This window comes from Monodelphis domestica, chromosome 5 (genome assembly GCF_027887165.1).
Source record: "Monodelphis domestica isolate mMonDom1 chromosome 5, mMonDom1.pri, whole genome shotgun sequence".
Taxonomy (NCBI): Eukaryota; Metazoa; Chordata; class Mammalia; order Didelphimorphia; family Didelphidae; genus Monodelphis; species Monodelphis domestica.
The window spans coordinates 166,974,311-166,995,560 of NC_077231.1; the positions used below are offsets into that span (position 1 = coordinate 166,974,311).

Consider the following 21,250-nt stretch of genomic DNA (forward strand, 5'->3'; position numbering starts at 1 on the left):
AATCTTTGCTTTGATATATGAGATTTGCCTGGGCTTTTCACCATTGCTCCTCATAATTCTATACATTAAAATGATTTTACTCATCATGGCATAATCTCCCCAATAATTAGAATGCCCAGAGATTTTGATAATGAAGAATTTCTTATCAATGAATATGAAGTATTCCTATGGTAACAGGGAGGGGGCTAACAGATAGAATGCTGGGCTCTCAGTTTCAGAAGACTGAAGTTCAAGCCTCCTTGTTAGCATAAAATGAGGATATCTAATGTTCAACAAAGTTAGCCTCTCCCATAATGGCAGGTATCTAATACAGAGATTAAATGGTAAAGATATGTTGAGGCTACAAAGACCAAAAAAAAATAATCCTTGCTCTCATGAGGCTTACATTCTGTTTGGGGAAACAACATGTACATATGTAAAGAGAATAATATATATATATATATATATTTAATAGCTACAAAATAAATATAATGTTTATAAATCATAAGCTCATTTTTTCCTGGAAGAAGTGAGCATTCATATAGACCTTCTTGCTATGAATTGAACAGGAAAACACTATAATTTTGAAATGAGATGGAAAAATCTCCAGGTTCTCTGTAGGAAAGAAAATAAATGATTTGGTAACCTTGATTCCATTTGGGATTCTTTCCATCCCTATTATCTATTTCCCTGTATTCATTTTCCCTTTGTGGAGATGACCTTGAGAAGGCCATCTGCAGGAGGTACTTCTACTTCTTATCCTCTTGCTCTGTTCTTAAGACTTCTGTCCTCATCATTGAGCCAAAACGACTCTTGCCAGATTTACTATCTTTTTATTGCCAAATTGAATGGCTTTTCTCCATTTTCCATTCTTTTTGACCTCTCTGCAGCTTTGGACACTGCTGATCACACTCTTCTCCTTGGTACTCTCTTCTTACTAAGTCTTTGTGGTACTGATCAGTCCTGGTTTTCCTCCAACTAGGCTAATCCTTCTTTCTTTCCTTTGCTGAATCTTCATTTAAGTCATGCTATGACTTATTGACTTATTGACTATGAGGGCCCCCCAAATGTACCTCACCTCTCCTCTCCTCTCTCCCCTCTCCCCTCTCTCCCCCACCTCTCCTCTCCTCTCCTCTCTCCTCTCCTCCCCTCCTCTTCCCTCCCCTCCTCTTCCCTCCCCTCCTCTTCCCTCCCCTTCTCTTCTCTCCTCTTCTCTTCTATTTTCAACTGGTGATCTCTCAAACAACCATGGTTTCAATGATCTATCTAGGCTAACATGGAAATCTATTTTGCCTGATTTAGCATGTACAACTGATATCATGTCTTCTCAGTAGGTGGGGGAGGAGCTGGTGGGAGTGAGAAAATGGGGAACTCAAAAAAAATTTTAGTGGAAAAATATTAAAATAAAAATAATAAATTAAATAATAAATAAAAATTAAATAGTAAGCTCTAGCTAGATGATTCTGAGATGAATCTGTTCATCTAGACCTAATCTCTCCTAATCTCTATTCTTGTGGAGATTATCCCATAGATATCTTAAATTCAATATGTTGAAAATTGACCTCATATTTCCACCTAAATCCTCCCCATTTCCCTGGTTTCCTAGTAAATTGTCAAGGGTATGACCATCCTACCAGCTATTCAGGTTTGTCACTTAGGTGTCATCCTCAGCTCCTCACTTTTTCTCACTTCCATATTCAATATGTTGTCAAAGTCTTTTGAGTCTACCCTAGTCACCTCTCTTGTATACATCCCTTTCTAACATGGTCAACATTCTGGTAAAGGACCTTCATTTTCTCACTTCTGTATTTAGCAATAATTTGCTAATTGGTCTCCTTGCCTCAAGTCTCTCTCCATTCTAATCCATCCTCCTCTCAGTTGTCAAATTGGGTTTCCTAAAAACTAAAGTATAGCCATATCATACCCCATTCTTTAAAAAAATTATTTCGACCCTTACCTTTTGTCTTAGAATCAATACTAGGTATTGGTTTCAAGGCAGACGAGTGGTAAAGACTAGGCAATGGGGTTCAAGTGACTTGCCCAGGGTCACATAGATAGGAAGTGTCTGAGGTCACATTTGAACCCAGGACCTCCCATTCACTGAGCTACAAAGCTGCCCCCATATAGCTACAAATTATGATACATCACAATATCAAAAGTCTTAACATCAGAAATGATCCAAAGAAAGGACAAAAGGAATGATGTACAATGAAGGGACTACCTACTGTAGTAGAGGCATGGAGAGAAAACTGAGAGAACTTGTAAACCAAGATGCAAGAACCAGGATTCCAAATGGAATGTTCCCAGCAGTTGGCAGTTTGAGCTGACAGGGGGAGGGGACTGGGAGAATCCCAGAGTATTTTCCAGAGTAGTTCCCCTGTGTGGCAGCACCCCTGTCAGCATCCCTGTGTGGCAGCATCCCTGTGTGGCAGCATCCCTCAGCATTTCTCATTCCTACCTCCATTACAAATAAGCAGCCTCAGGTTCCCTTAGCAGCCCTCTCAGGTCACAGCCAGAGAACAGAAGTCATTGCAGAAGAATCAGTTTCCCCTCAGTTTACCTCTCTATTTCAATAAGAAATAGTTTCCATTGGTTTACTATATTTAAGAAGTGATATGAAATCCATCATGTGGGATATGTGTCAGCACAAAAAGAGGTTGGATGATCATGAAGCAAGAGTGGCACAGAGAAAGACAGAGGGAGGCAGAGAAACAGGGAAGAGGGACCCAGACTTCAGATGGAATATTCAAGCAGTTTACTATGACTCTTGAAATACTAAAAGAACAAGAATTAGGTCTTTACAGGAGAAAAAGGTCTGAATGGCTTATGTAATTTGTATCAGAAGAGGAGGGACAAACATCAAAAAATCTTGGATGACTTCTGCCTTATGTACACCTACATTTGACTTCATTTTTAATATTATGAACCATGATGGGAGGTTTCATCATGTTTTCAAAGTTTTTCTTTGTCTATAAATTAGATTAATCTTCATGAGTTGAGCATTTAATGTCAGATGGGACTTTTCGAGAAGACTGCAAATAAATGGATACCTAACTCTGACCCTATGGAACATATTCTAAGTACCAAAGACAGGTGTTAGTTCCATGTGTCAGATTACTTGGAACAGAATATTCTTCACCTTTGCCATTTATGTATTGTTGTTTCTAGCACCTTAGCTTTATTTTACAGTTGAATTTCTCCTACTTTCTTCAGAAGGTTGAGTTAGCTTAAATAAAATATTCTTTATAGAACAGAGAAATACAAACTAATTTTTAAATAACCCCTAGCTGAACTAGACTTTCAATTTCTAAAAATAATCTTAATCTTGCTTCTGGATTAGGCATTTCTAAAGAGATCTAAAAAGAATCTGACACTAATCACTTCCCTAACTAGGACAACTTTCTCAATTTTCCTCTCTTTTAATCTAAAAGGTAAACCATAAAGACATGGCAATTACTAAAGGAAATCAGAAAAAGTAGTCGAGATTGGCTACTATTTTGTATCTGACAGTGATATTTTGCAATATTTTGTGACTGGTTTCTTGGTAATGCTTTTTTTCCTTACTAATATGTATAAAACATGTAGACATTGAAAGAATAATACTCATTTCTAAGCATCCTCATAGATATGTTGTTATATTTGTTATCAGAAGTTTATAGTTATATGTGAATTATTTGAATTGCTTTAAGCAATTTTATACTTCTAATAGAAAGGGTCAGATATATGCTTTCACAATGAAAAATACATATTAAAAATAGAAAGTTGTAGCTGATAGAAAATACCAATAGATAATATTAGATTAAAATAATCATGTAGCAATTATTTTCATTCCTTTGAAATATTAATGCTTAGAAATTATTGATCAAAAATCTACTAAATATAATTTTTTTGTTTTAGTGAAACAAGGAAACCATCAATCATAAATATTGTTCCAGTTAACCAACAAAGTTAAAGTAAAATCACAAATGTTAATATACTACTAAGCGAGGCTTTTTATTTTATTGTAACAGTCCTCCTGATAGGTGGAAATGTGAGTATTTTGATGTCAGTTCTTTGTTTCTGCTCTCTATTATTTTGGTTTGTTCTTTGTTCTCTAACAAAGAATTGTGTGAGATGTGTATCTGAATTAGAAAGAGTTCATTTTTACAGCCAGTTAGGTTGTTAATATATCCTTTCAAAATTGTTAGGCACAAAAAATAAACCAGGGGGAGAATTTGCTATAGGACTATTCAGCAGACTTAGAGGAATCTCTGAAATACAATGTGGAATTTGAAATTTAAATGTCACTGAAGTCTGGGGGCCCACACATATAATAATTGGAGTGATTCATATACATGGCTTTCAGCAGGCAAGAAAGAGGAAAAAGAGGAGGAGGATTAATGGGGAAATTACATTCTTGTGAACTCTTTGCGCAAACTAGAGATTTATGAATAGTTTGCAGTGACATCACACCAATGACAATAAATAAACAACTGAAAGGCTGTTTTTCAAGAATAATGTCTTTGACATTGATCATTGCTCTTGTTGGGTCAAAATGAAGTCACTCAGCCTATGGTCAGGTCCACTGCCCAGGCAAGTTAATCAACTGGAAACACATTGACAATTATGCATTATCTAATCATCATTCTTTCCTGAGCATGACAAAAATGAAATTTGTCACCACACTTGAGAATGGCACTCTATCTACCCTTGATATCTTGTGTCTGGAAGTGGTCAGCATTGGATTCAGAGACTTTACCTAATAATCTATGGAATAAACTGTTGCCTGCCATTATAATGTATAAGCATATGCTTAATGAGAAATCTCGAGCTAGTATTTCTTTATAAACAGCTTAATGTGGATGATGATTATATCTCTAAGGCATTGGAGATCATGTATTATTTCAAACTATGGAGCGGACCCTTTCTTGGACACTTTGTTTTACTGTTTCTTATTGTGAAAGCGGTGACTTTTGATTCCTCTCACCTTTTGACTGCAGCTAGATGGTTGATAAAGGATTTTTCTTTCCTAGTAATGTTCCTAATCTGCTTTATAACTGATTGTCTGGAAATTTATTTCCATTCTATTTCTCACACTCAGCTTTCCAGGGGTTGAAATGTTGCCACAGTTGTTGTTCTTTTGCTCTAAGGTAATGACAATAGTTAATGATGAACCATGGAACCATAAAAGAAATAATTCTCTTTTTTCCCCTACCTTTACTGTTCCCAAGCAAAAAAAAAACCAAACAAAACATCAACATACTTTTATTAGGATTAGCCTTCTCTTCCCTATAAAATTAAATACTTCTAAAGGCAGGAACCTCTATCTTCATCTTTGTATATGTAGACTCTCACATAGTGCTTTGTATAGCAGGCACATACTAAATGAGGAGGCAAGGCAGCTTAGTAAATATAGTGCTATATATGGAGTTATCAACATGAGTTCAATTTCATTCTGACACTTAATAGCTGGGAAAGTTATTAAATTGCTGTCTTAGTTTCTTCATCTGTAAAATGAGCACAAGAACACTTTGCTTCCACTTAGTTGTGAAGATAAAAATGAAAAGAAAATATTTGGAAAGCACTATATAAACCTTAAAATTCTATAAAGTTGCTAGCAATTACTACCACTACTAATAATCATTATAACAATATTTGCTGTATTGTTATGGTCACTTTATATCTGCCTCTCTTTTTCCCTTTTGTGAACAAGTCAGGAACCAGAAAGAAGACTGAAATAAATTCAGCAATTTTTTATTTTGTTTATGATCTGGAAAGAACTATGTAAGAGACCAAAGAAACTTTTGTGAAGAAGGTGGCTCATGACCTGAGGCCTGAAGAATTTCTATAGATAGAGATATGATTAAGGCACACTATACAAGGAAATAAAAAAGGCAAAGAGAGACTTGGGGATTCGCCAATTAGTCCATCCAATTTGGCTGGCTAGAGAATGCTTGAAACGGAAATAATGGTCATTAAGTCTGGAAAGGTTGGCTAGAGCCAGATTGTGGACATATCTTTGAATACCAGTATAAGAAGCTTATGTTTTGTAAGCAATGAAAAGTCACAGGTACTTTTTGAGAAGGTAAATTATATGATCAGAGCTTGTGCACTTGGACTATCTTGAACAATAATCTGAAGGCTGAAATAGAAAGACATGATGCAAGGCAAGAACAGTGGGTTGCTATTATAGTAACATAGAGAAGAAATAATGAGGACTTGAATTAGGATGGGAATAAGCATGAGTGGAGAAGGGGATGACTTTTTGAGACATCTGAGATAAAAGGGTCATCATTATTCCAATAATTCATTCTCAAAAACTGTTACCTTCCATTCTTCTACCTCCCTCAATTCTGATAGCCATTGTTGAGCCTTATGCTGTGTTTCTTCAGTCTTCTCAGACATGTCTGACTGAGTGACCCCATTTGGGGTTTTCATGGCAAAGATCATGGGATGGTTTTCCATTTTCTCTTCCAGCTCATTATGCAGAGGAGGAAATTGAGGCAAAAAGGTTTAAATAATTTGCCCAGGACTACAGATTTAGAAGGGTCTGAGGTGGTAATTATTTCAGGTCTAAAGGTCCAGCTCTCTATTTACTGTGCCATCTACCTGGCCAAGAATGATGGTACCATATGAAAAAACAAGGAATTTAGGGAATGTGGAACATAATCCATAATTTAAAAAAAGTTCCAATTATACTGAATGTCCTTATATCAAATATTTCTTTGCTTTCTTGTTCCTTCAAAGCATCCTTTGCTTCCTTTTTCTCTTCATATTTCCTCTGTACCCTATTTTATTATTTTCTCTAAAGTCATGGATTACAATGAGTCAGATCCCTAATCCTCTTTCTCTTTGAGATTAATTGCTTCTGTGAATTTAATTGCCCAAATGCTATAGACAGCACAGTCCTCAATTTGTATTTCTCTGGCCCTATAATTATTACCTTGTACATATGGAAATGGAAATATTCCAGTCTGTGGTAGAGCTTCTCTCCTTGATTTGAACAATTATGCTAACTTTCTCAATTCCAGGCAATATTTACAGTGATTTTTTTATCTTCCTACTTGTCTGGCATTCTGTCCTCTAAGCAGATTGATTGAAGTCTTCATTTACCTACGATAGATGAGCTGTCTTCATTTTTGTCTTCGCTTTTGATGTATCATGTCCCTACTGGCACCACATCACATTCATCTAGAGCTACTTTTCTGAGAGGATGCCACTGCTCTTCTTTGCTCTCTCCTGAATGCTACCTCTCTGTTATTATCATTCTATCATTGTGCTGGAGGGGAAACATCTGTTATTATCTAGTCACCATTTGTCATCTTATTTTTCCAACAGTCCCTTGTTTCCTACTAGAACATCCTCGTCTAGTAATATTATAGTTCCGGATGCCTTCTGTGATCCTCATACGGTACGTATTAAGGGGGATAAACATTTTAGTTGTTTAAACAAAGCAAATTTTTATCCTTGACTTCAGAGAAGCCTGGAGGATAAAGCCTTTTCTGTTTCATTTTTTCTAAAGAATGAATTTGCTTCCTGGTCCTTGCAAACATCACTATGTATTCTGCAATAGGGGTTCTTAACCTCAGATCACAGAAGTCCCAAGGGTCTATGGAGAGATTCCATGAGGTCATTGAACTTGAATGAGAAAAAACTACATAGAAATTATATCTTTCACTAACCTTTGATTTCCTTTGTAATTTCAGGTATTTTATTTTATAGACTTAAAAAGATTATTTTGAGAAAGGGTCAATCAACTTCATCAGACTGACAAGGGGGTCCAAGCCCCTCCCCAAATTAAGAACCCTTTAAGTGAACTCTGATTTTCACATATCATGCCTAAGAGATGACTCTTCCCTTTAGTAGAAAGAACATTATTTGGCATCATAGTACCTTGTTCAACATCAGATTCTATTCATTTCTACTTATATGTACCCTAGCAAAGTCAATTACACTAGGCCTCAGTTTATTTATATGAAAATTGAAGATTTGAGGTAAATGAACTAAAAGTTTCTTTGTAGCTTTAAGTCTATAATTCAATGATTTTTTGGTCAAATTGTTGGTACTGCAAAATTTATTTTTTTAAGTATTTAAGTACTAGAATTTTGGACCTGATTAAATAAACTTCAAAATCAGTGACACAGAGACTGAAGGAAGCATTGATTCCAATAAAAGAAAGGTATCATATTTTAAATTTCAGAGATGAGTGCAATGCAACAAATAGCATATATGAATAGTAAATATTTATTGAACTTAATTCATTTGAAGTGATTTAAATCAGAGATTTTAAGTTTTCATCATCCTACCTATTTTTCTTTGGCTACCACTACAAAACTATGAAGATACTGAATGGCAAAAGTACAGTGGCTGGAACTTAATGTTTTCTCAATAACTGCTCCTGGCTTAAGAGAAAGACAGGAAGGAGAAGAAAATTCCTTTCCAATAATAGTGAGAGATCTATGGAGATCCATTTTCCCTCTTCTGCAGCAACTAGGTGGCACAGTGGAAAAGACACAGAAAGAACTGAGCTCAAATACAGTCTCAGATACTATGTGAACATAATCAAGCCACTTAACTATGATCTGCCTCAGTTTCCTCAACTACAAACTGGGTATAATAAATGCACCTACCTGTCATGGTTGTTGTGAGGATCAGATGAAATAATATTTGTAAAGTATTTAACCCAGTGCCTGGAATACTTAATGTTTATTCCCTATCCTTCCCTTTTCTAATTACTTGCTTTTGGTCCAATGGAACTTGGTTGAGTAGAAGCACCAGGTAGACTAAATCGCTGAGTCTATCTGTATACTACTCTGAAAAACTAAACCAAACTGGTTATCTGGTCATAAGAAGGGAAGAGATGAGAGGATAGAGCAAGAAATGGGGAAAAATAAATCAGCAGACCTTTTTGGCAACATATGGATATAATCCCAGCTTCTTGAATTGTATTTCTACAAAAATATAATTTAATATCTCTTCCAAAGAAAAATTTATTTTCTTGAGGCTAAAGGTCTGATTAGTTGATCATTAGCAGAAACCTAGCATACCCACACACATAGCTTCTGTTTTGTACTGTATGGCACAGAGAAACCATATTCAAAACCAATCCACTTATAAACTAAAGGGAAAAATCTTTCTCCTACTCTGTCAACCAATGGAGTGAAACTCTTCATTGTACTTTCATGGGACGAAAGAGGATCAACACACTGTTAAACGAGTTAAACATGTAAGCTACAGGATGAGCCAAGTTAAAATAGTGCCTATATTAGGTAGAGAAAATTATATGACCATTTTGATCGAATCCACTACAGATTTATGTTACACAATTTCGACTGAGTCTTCACTGCTACTGAGCAATCCTACTATATTTTCCTTATCAATTCAGTATCTTACTCTCCATGATAGCTCTTCCAAACTTTTCATTCCTCCTCAAACCTCCCAAGACACTCTGTAAGCTTTCAATTTTACCTCATATTTTAAAGAAAAATGAGACTTCACCATGAATTTATCTTCTCCCCTCTTTTTCATTTCCTCTGCCAACTGCTTTCTACCTCCTTCTCTTCCTTCCTGTTTTATATGATGAAATGTTTCTACCCCTTAACAAGACTAACTCTCAAATTGTTCAAGTATTCCCATTCCATCTGTCTCCAAAAGAACACCCCTCTGTCACCCCCACTCTTTCACTTATTTTCAGTCTCTCCCTCTCTCTATTAGTTCTTCTCTTGAAAAAAAATTCTTCCTTGATCCTTCCATCCATCTATACTCCTGTGCTTTATAGTTAAATTCCTCAAAAGGCCATTTGCAATGGGTGCTTCCATTTTCTTTCCTCTTACTCTCTCTTTTAGCCTCTGACAATCTTGCTTCCAATCTTACCATTCTGCCAAATCTACTCCCTCCAAAGTTACTAATGGCTGTTTTACAAACAAAACACTTTGTCTCTACTTGGGGCATTGTCTCTGGGTGTCCCCCATGCCAAGAATGCTCTCCCTCCTATAATCTGGCCACTGCCCTTCCTGGCTTCCTTTAAGTCCCAACTAACATCCTACCTTCTACAGAAAGGCTTCTATAACCCCTCTTAATTCCAGTGTTTTCCCTTTTAATTATTTCCTATTAATCTGGATAGCTTCCTATGTATATGTTTGCTTGTATGTTGTCTCTTCTAATAAACTATAACCTTCTGGAAGGCAAGGACTGTTTTTTGCCTCTTTTTTGTATCCTCTGTACTTAGCACATAATCTGACCCATAGTAGGCACTCAATAAATGTTTATTGATAATTAATTGATTGGTGCTAGAGAGGAACACTGAGTTCTTTCAGATGAGAAGGTCTAAGAAGAAATTGTGTTTAGATTCAGTTGGGATGTGATGGTACTTTGCTGAAAACACCTCACTGTAACACCTAACTTTGAGAAATGTCTTTGTTAATCTTATAAAATATATAGTGTCAATGCCAGACTATTTCATATTACATTCAAAATGAGTGAAAAGAAGACTGCCAAGGATTTTCAATAGTTTGCTTTCTTCCTTTCCTTTAAATAATTTTGCTTCATTTAGTATTCTTTCCACGTCTTCCATTCTTAAATTCCTTTCACATTCATTTGTCTGATATAACTCAGGAGGACATCAGACACATTTAAATGAACCAGCAAAGGGAATGATTTTCACTTACACTTAGGATAAGAGTTGACAAGTTTCCCACCATGCATAGTTCTACATCTCATCATAGACCCAAACTAAATAATCTTTCAAAGACTAAGAGTTCTGCCAGTTTTACAGTGACCTTAAAGATGGGGAAGGGAAGTTGTAAGTGATTAAGAGTAATATGTCACTAGAAAATGTATCATGAAGCTCACGTAATAAAGAGGAATATTATGATTTCAGATATCAAAGATTTTGGTGGGCAAAGGGAAGATTTGGGAAAAAAATAATGACTTAAATAAAAAGGCACAACATCCATAATATTGGTCAAAACATATATCAGAATCACTCATAACGAGTTGAAAAATATCTATTGCTCTTATATAAAAAACTGAAATAGAATCACAAGTCAATTTGTATTTCTCAAAATAAAAACATTGGCAGAAAAAAATTACCCTTACTAAGATGAATCTGCCCTGAATACAACAAATTCTATGATACTATTGGCATTAATGGACTATAAAAGAAAATGGTAAAATCCTGCGTAACAAAAATATGCACCTAGAAATCTTTCTTATCTTTTTAATAAGAATTTTTCAATTTAAAAAATCCATCCAAAAACAATAATAAAGTAAAATGGCATTATTAAACAAATTCTACTGATTTAAACTTCTATGTAAGTTGCTTCTTAAGTAAATCATTGAATATATTGAACTACATTTCTTGTAGATATTTCAAATTAAAAATGTTATCCCAAAATGAATTCATTATTTTCTCTCCACATCTTTCTTTCTTCCTAACTTCATTATTAATATAAAATGGCTGTTATTGTACTTAAAAGTGATATTCTTTGAGACAGAAAGGCATGAGACCAAATCCTACCCAGACATTTCTTAGCTATATAATCCCTGAGCAAGTCATTTAACTCCTCTAACCTCAGTAAAATAAGAAATAATAATAGAACTACTGCTCATGGGTGTTGTGAGGATTAAATAAGAATATTTGTAAAGGACTTTATAAACTTTAAAACACTCTTTTAAATGCTACCTATGATGATTTTTAAAAATCATCACATTTGGGTCTCTTATCATATATTAGAGATGTCAATGTAGGGGGTAAATCACAATATCTATATTAATTCTATAGTTTCAACAGCTCTCACTGATTCTGAATAGGAATTGGGTTTTAGAGAGATCCTTTAAAAAAGTACATGCATCACAGGCATACTTGTTAAATTGAATTAAAAAAGACATTGGTATATTTCTTAATGGAAAACAAAACCAAACAAATTGAAATACCATTGCGTAACTTACCATATATTTGGATTTAGTTCCAGCTGGTGGTAGGAGTCAAAGTCATCTCGCAAGATAACACTGTCACTGTGTATTTCAGCTGAAAAAAGAAATACAGTGGTATTGGGAGCTGTTATGATATGTCTATCTTTGCAAAGCAAAACTGACAGCATATTATTGCCATTGCTAAAATCAAATGTATTTCTTAATTACAACTAAAATGACATATGTAAAAATACAAATAATAAAAGGCTAATTACATGCTGTCCCTAAGCCAGAAGTTTCCAGCAACACAGATATCTCTCTAATTCAATCACTCCAGATGTAGTATAAACTAAAGATATTGGGAAAAACTTAAAAATGAAGAAAGAAACAAACAAGCAAAAAAAAATATTCCAAATAAGTATTAGGCAGAAGTCAAGGGTATGAATTAGTTAGTGTTGCTGGACCCTTCATAGCCCTTATCTAACAGTGTGGCAACACTAGAACTTCCTGGAATTTATACCAGATGGCATTCATTCTCAGAGCTAGCTAAATGAAGGTTTAATCTTCCAACTATCCACTGTCAACTAAAATCAGAAATCTACATCTGGAAAGGACCTCAGAGACCATTTAGTCCAATTCTGCATTTTACAGGTGAGCAACTATGGTCCAAGACATTTGTACAAAGTCACATAATTAGTGATCATCAGAAGTGAGATTTGAACCCTGATCTGCAGATGCCTGAGCCAGTACTGCTTCCACTGTAACATTCTGCCTCTCCCATTCACTTCAATCCACTTCAATTTCTTTTTATTTTCTTATACTCTATGATTCATTAATTTCTTGTTATTGAGAGGATTCAAAAGGCGTGGCTTTTTGAAAGGTAAAACATTATCAATATATCCCTCTGACTTGTCAGGGGGAAAATGAGTTCTATGATCAATATATAGACTTAAAAATAAATCTGGACCTGTGAATTCATCAGCAAGGGCAATTTCTAGTAAAAATAAACTCCTATGTAAGATATAAAAGAGTCATACTAATTTTAACTATTGTTAGTTTTTATAGATTATTTACAGGTTGTTAGTTTTTCTTTTTCATAGAGGAGCTCCAAAATATCATTATAATTCACTGTATAGCTACATACCTACCTCATGAAAAAAAGGTTCCATAGACCACTAGCAGTATAGCATAGATGTACATGTAATTAACCCATATGTAATCTATTTAGGTTTATTATTCCCTATAGTTCTCCATATCAACTCACAGGTCTAAGACAAAAAAGAACACTGACTTATTAATATAACTTATTTTTAATAAATATTGGAGGGGATATGGCAAAATTGGAACACTAATACACTGCTAGTGTAGTTGTGAATTGATCCAACCATTCTGGAGGGCAATTTGGACCTATGCCCAAAGGACTAAAGACTGCTTGCGCTTTGATTCAGGCATAGCTCTGCTGGATTTGTACCCCAAAGAGATAATAAGGTGTGAAGATTAAATTGACTCTCCCTTGATTGTGAAAGTGAAATTAATTCTCCTCTTATTGTGAAGATTTAATTAACTCTCTCCTGCCCAATTTTAGATTGAATCACCAGAAGTATAAACATCCCATTTACTCTTGAGTGGGGAAGGTCTGTGACCCACCTGTGGGAAAGTGGGTGATGAATCAGAATCAACTGACTGCCCCCTGGGCAGTCCTAAGCAAAGATTTAGCTGTAATTAGTATATGTCAAATGAAGGAAGTCACAAGAAGTGACAAAAAGAAATGGTCTTTAAAAATGCCAAGCTCTTCCTGTGAGGGCACTCTTCTCTCTTCAGTGTTCTATCTGACTTTGGAGGAGCTCAGGCTTAAGATCTTGGACTGCTTCCCTTTGTACTGACATGTGTTGAGTGAAAGGCTGACTCCTTTTCTGGATTTTCTGAAGGGACTAGCCTCAGGAGAGACCTATTACTTGAGAGAGGCTCCCTGAATCCCTAGCTTCTCTGCTCAAGGCTGATGCTCCTCTGGCTAAGAGCTAATAAACCCTGTCTGAGTTGAGCCAGGGGCCAAGCAAATTAGAGCTTAGGCTAGATATCTTACCCTATCCTCTGATTTCCTTGCTTTGATTCTTTCTATATTTTATAATAATTTGTGAAAATAAATCTCTTTTAAATTAATTAAATTCCTGGCAACCCTATTCTTAAATAATCCAGTCCAACTTTTTATAAAACACCTCACATATTCTACCCCCTTACAAAGAAAAAAAGACTTGTATGAAAATATTTACAGCTGCACTCTTTGTGGTGGAAAAAAATTGGAAAATGAGGGGGTGCCCATCGATTGGTGAATGGTTAAATAAATTGTGGCATATGATGGTGATGGAATACTATTGTGTTGAAAGGAATGATGAACTGGCGGGATTCCATGTGAACTGGGAGAGCCTCCATGAACTAATGCAGAGTGAAATGAGCAAAACCAGAAGAACATTGTACACAGAAAGTAAAACTTTGTAGAAAAATCCAATGTAATGGACTTTGCTACTAGTAGCAATGAAACAAGCCAGGACACTCCTGAAGGATTTATGGAAATAATGCTATCTACATTGAGAGAAAGAATTATGAGAACAGAAATGCAAATGCAAAACATGACATCACTTATCACACGTATATATGGGTATGTTATTTGGGGTTTAGGCTTTAAAACATTGCTCTATAGCAAAAGATATCAAGTAGGCAACATTTGTCCAACGCAATGGAATTGCTTGTCTGCTCTGGGAGGGGGAAAGGGAAAGAAAATTAATCATGTAAACATGGAAAATATTTAAAAATGAAAAAATATAACATTTTTTCTTTTGAACTCACAAATAGCATGTTTATATGTATATATAGATGTATGTGTGTACACAGAGACATATACATAAAACACATGTGCATGTGCATATATTGTATAATGTACTGTGTATATTATGGCTGGTTTATTGCATATATAAAAGGAGAGAACATATCTGGTCTGGACATATCTATATATCTATATCTATACATATCTATCTATCTATACATATCTATCTATACATATCTATCTCTATATCTATCTATCTATTTATCTATCTATCTATCTATCTATCTATCTATCTATCTATCTACCTACCTACCTACCTACCTACCTACCTACCTATCTATACTATTCAGTGAAATCTAGGAAATTGCTAGTGTGGGTAATTCTCTCCACCAGTACAGATCAGCAGCTCATCTGTAATGTATAATCTTAGAGAACTGTCCAGAGTACTGTGGGGTTACGACTTGTCCATGGGCACGCAGTCAGCATGTCAGAGGGAAATCTTCAAACCTAGGTCTCCTTTACTCCATCAAATCTTCATTTTTTAAAAAAAAAATGACTCATTTAAAATTATTTCATTTGTTTCACTTTTTTCTGATTTGTGAGCCTAAGTCTTTGTTAAACAAGGCTTCCTTAATCTTTTGAACTTCAAGTTAAAACAACAGAAATTAAACTTTTGTCATTTTGTTTACTCTAAAATGATTGCATATTAACAAATAACTCTAAAGCTACTAGAAACTTGGAATTATTATTGAATATCAGGAGGCACAGTTTAAACTCATTGGGCAATATTTCCATATTTAATTCACTGTGGATATGCTTCTCAAAATACTCTTTGCTTTTACTCTAGGCATTTCGGCAAGTTAACATATAATGAAGTAATTGGCAATCAGTGAATCAGCTGGTATTGAGATGAATGCTTAGAGGTACGGAGGTAGAATGGGGATTTATGCTGGCAGCAAATAATGATTTATTCTGCACATGGGAATGGATTAATCATGTCTTTCAGCAATAAGATAAGTTGAATGAAGTATCTAGAGTCTGCAGTTCTCTCAAATATCCAACCTAGTAAAGATGATGCTGGGCCTCCAAGGGTCACCATATTTCTCTTGCTGCCAAAAAGCAGGGCTTCCAAGTATCTAAGTTTGTCTGCCAAATGAAAGAAGCCCCAAAGCTATAGCATACATAAAAGTAGTGCTCCCAGAGGCAGATTTTCCAAAAGAGAAAAAAAATAAATTAATTGGACTCAAAGGTTCAAAGCAAAAGCCTAAAAGGCAAATAACTGACCGATGCCAAAATCCCATAGTGGTAGATACCTAAGGAGAAGCAAACTCATTAGGACTATAGCTTTCATCTCCTCTTAAGCAGAATAATGTAGGAAGATTTTTTTTTAAAAAACTACCACTAAATTGTTTTTAGCTCACAAAGGATGCCTTATTTTGCAAACTTTAGTGGAAAATGTGTAAACTGTCATTTTCCCATTCTACAAAAGGTCAAAGAGTCCATCTAGGTAATAAAGGATAATGTTAAAATGATATGATGTAATTGTTTAACAAGGCACCTCTAAGTTTATCTCCCAATAACTTCATCTTCCCTCTCAAAGGAAGAGGCTCATTGATTCTTTTGTTAACAATTCACTTCTAATTTGACTATATTTCTCCACCATGGAGAACCGGGTTTAACTTCATGTTTAGAGAGTGAGGTGGGCAATGGTGAGAACTGTCCTTTTTGCTCTCCATTATTGGGCATGACTAGGATCAAAGCATGGCATGAAATGCATAGCTCCAAATTCACGCATCCTGTAATACTCCAGAGTTGCTAAGCTGATATTTCTTACTTCAAAGCTTTCTAAAAATTTCTGAGACTTGACTGGGTGAATACCTGCATTAGCCAGGACTGACAGCTAACATCTGAGAAGTTAAGTTCTCTGTTCAAGGAGAACCTGGGCAAGATTTCTATTTGAGTAATAATAATATGTATCAGCAAGAACTGCTATTTAAATAAAGAATTAAGGAAGAAATAAGCAAATACCACACTGTAGCCTTATAGGTGGAACAGGTCAAGGGACAAGTCTTAAAACTCATGAAAAAACTGAAGTACAATATAATAGAATACATAATTAACTACCGGGCTACACAATATAGGCAAAGTACAACAGAATTCAGAGAAGAGAAAGATAATGTTCCAAGAACAACAAAAGTTAGAAATGTATTTATAGAATAGAGCATGTAATGAAATTATAATACTTATCTCTAAAATACTTACCAAGATGTGGGTGCAGAGGTGCCTCTGTTGGAGCTGAACCAAGGAAAGGAAAGGAAAAAAGAAATAAAGATGATCAGTAAAAAGAAATACTTAATTCTACATCAATTGTAAAGTTAACTAAATAATCCAAGTTGGCTGTTACTAATTAATTCTATGGAATTTTAAAAGTAGATTTAAGTTAAAGTGATAAAGTACCTTAAAATATTTGAGAATGTGATCTCCATATTTTATTTATTTTGCCTAAAAATAATGGTGTTTGGTAAAAATATGATAGATTCTTAATAAGAAATCATTCTCCATAAAAGTAATATTTGGTAAAATAAAACATTCTGAAACCCAGGCTTTACATATTAAACATATTATTACATAATAACATATAATATCTTAAAATCTTGATAAAATATATAGCACAACATATTTGTTAGTTCTATCATCGAATGCTTGTGCTATAAATGTGTTTTTCTCTATTTATAGGGTAAATAGTGAAAGGAAATAAATTATTAATAGCTACCCAGGGGGATGAAACTACAAAGACTTGAAAAATTAAAATGAATGAATTAAATACAGAAAGATTGGTAGAAAGTACCCTGTAGAAACAGTTCCTCATCACTATATTTATGAGTGTAGGTGAGTAAACAACATTACAGTATCATTACTGCACTTCTTTTGTTTTCAATGAATGTGATGATTCAGGCACTAGTTGACCACTTTGCATCTCCAATTTCTAGGACTATTTCCACATTCATCTTTCCATTCATTGAACTTCCCTGTACCTTGGTATCTATTTGTTTTTCCCCAACCTCAATCAACAAGCATTTATTAATAGAATACTGTGTGCCAGGCATTGGAAATGCAAAGATCATGGTAAGACAGTCCTTGACCTCAAAAAAGTTACATTCTACTGTAGGGACATGCCATGCTTACAGAAAAGTAAATGCAAAATTTTGGAGAGGGAGAATCAAAGGACTGTGATTTGAAGTAAAGAATTCTTGAAAAGGAAAGTCCTTTATTAGTCCAGGTTAGCTACTGCTTTGCAACCTGGTCTTTGCTTTGGCTTTCTTTTGTGATTAGAATTTACTTCCTCTTATCTCTACCCCTTAGTATGTATGCTGTGTTTTCCTCAAAATCCAGCTCAAGAATAATTCTGCCATAATTGTACATGTAAGAGCTATATTAGATTGCACAATATCTCAGGGAGGAGGGAGAGGAGAGATAGTAGGAGAGAAATAGAGAATTTGGAACTGAATTTTTTTAAAAGTTAAAATTGATTTTACATGTAATTAGGGAAAAATAAAATGTTATTTTTAAAAGAACCATTTTCTTTATGAAGTCTTTTTTATCACACTAATTGCTAATGCTTCCCCTCCCAAATTACCTTAGATTTATATTGTATGTATTTATATTATATACATATTGCTTCTTCAGTAGAATTAAAAACTTTTTGAATTTATTTTTTTCAGTGAAAATTCATTTTTCTCTCTAATGTTTCCTTCCCATTTAGAATAGGAAAACAGAACACTTGCTTAAGTTTATAAAATTAAATATATAAAGTTGTTTATAAAGATAGTTAAGAAAGATTGGTTCCTGCATTGTCCATTTCCAAAAAGTATTTGTATCGATCTTCACTCTCAATACCTTATATCTCTAATAGATGGATAGCATTTTTTGTCACTTCCCTAATAGGATGTAGCTTTATAAACACAGAGAAAATTTCTTTTTTGTTCTTGTATTTCCATAGTTCCTAACACAGTTCTAAGCATATAATTCTGTCATTTTTCAGTCATGTTTGACTCTTCATGACTCCATCTGGGGTTTTCTTGGCAAAGATATTGAAGTGGATTGCCATTTCCTTCTCCAGCTCATTTTACAGAAGAAGAAACCGAGGCCAACAGGGTTAAGTGCTATCTAGGATCACACAACCAGTAAGTAGATGAGGCTGGATTTGTCACTCAGAGAGATGAGTCTTTCTGACTCCAGACCCAGTACTTCATCCACAATATACTACCTATTTCCCTGAACCACATTTCAGGCATGTCATAAATTCTGGGTGAATAGGAGAATGTTGGTACTCTATTCAAAAATAGGGTATCGAGGAGGAGAATTAGGGTTGGAAAAAAGTTAATAAATTCAGTTTTAGTCAAATTGAGTTTGATGTCTATGAGACACTGAAGTCAAGATGTCCAATAGGCAGTTGTAGATAAAGAACTAGGGTTCAGGAGAGATGAGAACTGTATGTGTAGATATGGGATAATGGTGATAGTGGGAACATATAGGAATTGAGTAGATCATAGCGAGAATATAGAAAGAGAACAGGAAAGGGCCCATGAGGAACAAAGCAGTACCATCAAAATCCAGGCAGCTGAGAGTAAACAAAAGGAAGGTCTGGCCAGCAGTGTCAAAAGTTGCAGAGATGCCAACATGAATAAACTCAGAAAAATGACTATTGGGATTATTAGCAACAGACACTAGTGATCCTGTAGATAGTATTCATAAGCACCAAATACTGCACTAGGGGCTAGAAATATTCAGAAGAATAAAAACCTGTTACTGTTCTCCAGGAGTTTATAATCTATTGAGGAGAAACAGCAAATGCTCTGATAAAATTGTGCAAAATCAATAAAAAGTGTTTGGGAGGGGGCACTAATAAGTAGAGGGATCAAGAAAAGGCCATATATAACAGGTGGTCCTTAAACAGAGTTTCAGAGGACAGAGATCAGCATTTCAGGTGGACCAAGCTTGATTCAAATTTTGGCCAGAGATAGATAATTTCGCATTACTGCAATGATTCAAAGATTAGGTTTACATTTTCCTATCAAACACAAAAAGTAAAAAAAATGGATTAAAAAAAAAACCAATGCGTTTGGGGATTACATGAAACAATGAATCTTTGGTTTTAGGAAGCACTTTAGAATTTGTTTTGAAAAGTAAGTAGCAATAATCCTTTTCACTCAGTTGTGCTATTCTCAAAAGAATTTACAAATGATCACAAGATAGCCTTTAAATTTTTTATTATAGTTTTCTTTTCCAGATTACATGTTAATACAATCTTTAATAATTCTTTCTTGATATTTTCCAGTCCATAAGATATCCTTTTTTAAAAAGTCTTTCATAGTTTTATTTCAGGTAATTGAAGAAAAGATAATTTAGTAGACAAGGCATAAAGGCATATATTATTAAATGAAGCCGGTATGAAAAAAACAAACACCAATGGTTCATGTCTAAAGGAAACAGAGTAATGAATAAGATTAAAGAGGGGATATGAATTTAGGTTCAAAATATTCCAGAGCAGGATGTGTCTTTTTCTGATCTCTTTAAAAGAGGATTCACAATCATTAGTCTAAAAGCAAGGTCAAAGGAGTATGGGAATTATTAGTCACTGATCATTGTAAATGAAGCAAAAAAAATAACATGCATATTAAATTTTTTAAAAATATCACTTCTCAATAAAAAATCCACAAGGGACACAATTCTATTTTTATTAAATAGTTTTTATAGCCCATTAGTAAATACCATTTTACAGTCTTCTACAAAATGATACTTCAACCACTGTATATAAAAACACCTTTTATTTCTATTCTATTAAGTGCAACTTTATCTAACACTTATCACAATTTAGAAAAAGCAATGAGTAGAAGCAGAAAATTATATTTGAAAAGAGAAGAGATTTGGAAATGAGAGTATTTGATTATATTCTAGCTCTGCTACTTCCTACATCTGTGATCCCAGGTAAGTTATTTTCACCTCTCTGAGTCTCAGTTTCCTTATCGGTAAAATTAGGAAGTTGTACTAAGTGACCTCTAGGGTCACCTCCAGCTCTAAAGCTATGATACTCTGATTCCCCTTTAAGACCCAAATTGAATCGAATGGAGAATACTTTAAAATAACTAAATTAACTATTTTTATTTTTATGATGATAGAAAGTTTGCATTTATGGTAGACTACTTTTTATCCTTAATCTCAAAATATAAATCAATCATATTTTCGGTTCTATTTAAGGCATAGTATGAAGAGATGGTGGCTTTGTTTTGAAGACTGAGGAAGAAAAGCCTAAAAGGAATGTGACTCTACAATGGTCTTACTTCATTTGGATATCAGAGATTACAACTACAATTTATGTAGTTTTTGCTAGTCAATCCCCTAGAGAACTGTACAAATACTAATTTGAAGAATAGTATAGTATATTGTTTTATACCTTTTTACACAAAGTTGTATAGAAAAATAATATGATTTTCAACTGGTACTCAAGGGCTAAATCATATGTTAATAGTGGAAGAATATATATATATATATGCTCTC

General features: G+C 34.5%; 1 protein-coding gene across 1 annotated transcript in view; it reads right to left on the minus strand.

The window, feature by feature from the left end:
* RELN (reelin) overlaps positions 1–21,250 on the minus strand; it is a 539,202-nt gene that overhangs the window by 310,220 nt on the left and 207,732 nt on the right. The window contains exons 5-6 of the mRNA XM_003342005.3: positions 16,955–16,987; positions 11,908–11,986 (exon numbers count right to left, since the gene is read on the minus strand). Coding sequence (XP_003342053.2) covers positions 11,908–11,986; positions 16,955–16,987 — 112 coding nt within the window. The remainder of the gene's footprint in view (positions 1–11,907; positions 11,987–16,954; positions 16,988–21,250) is intronic.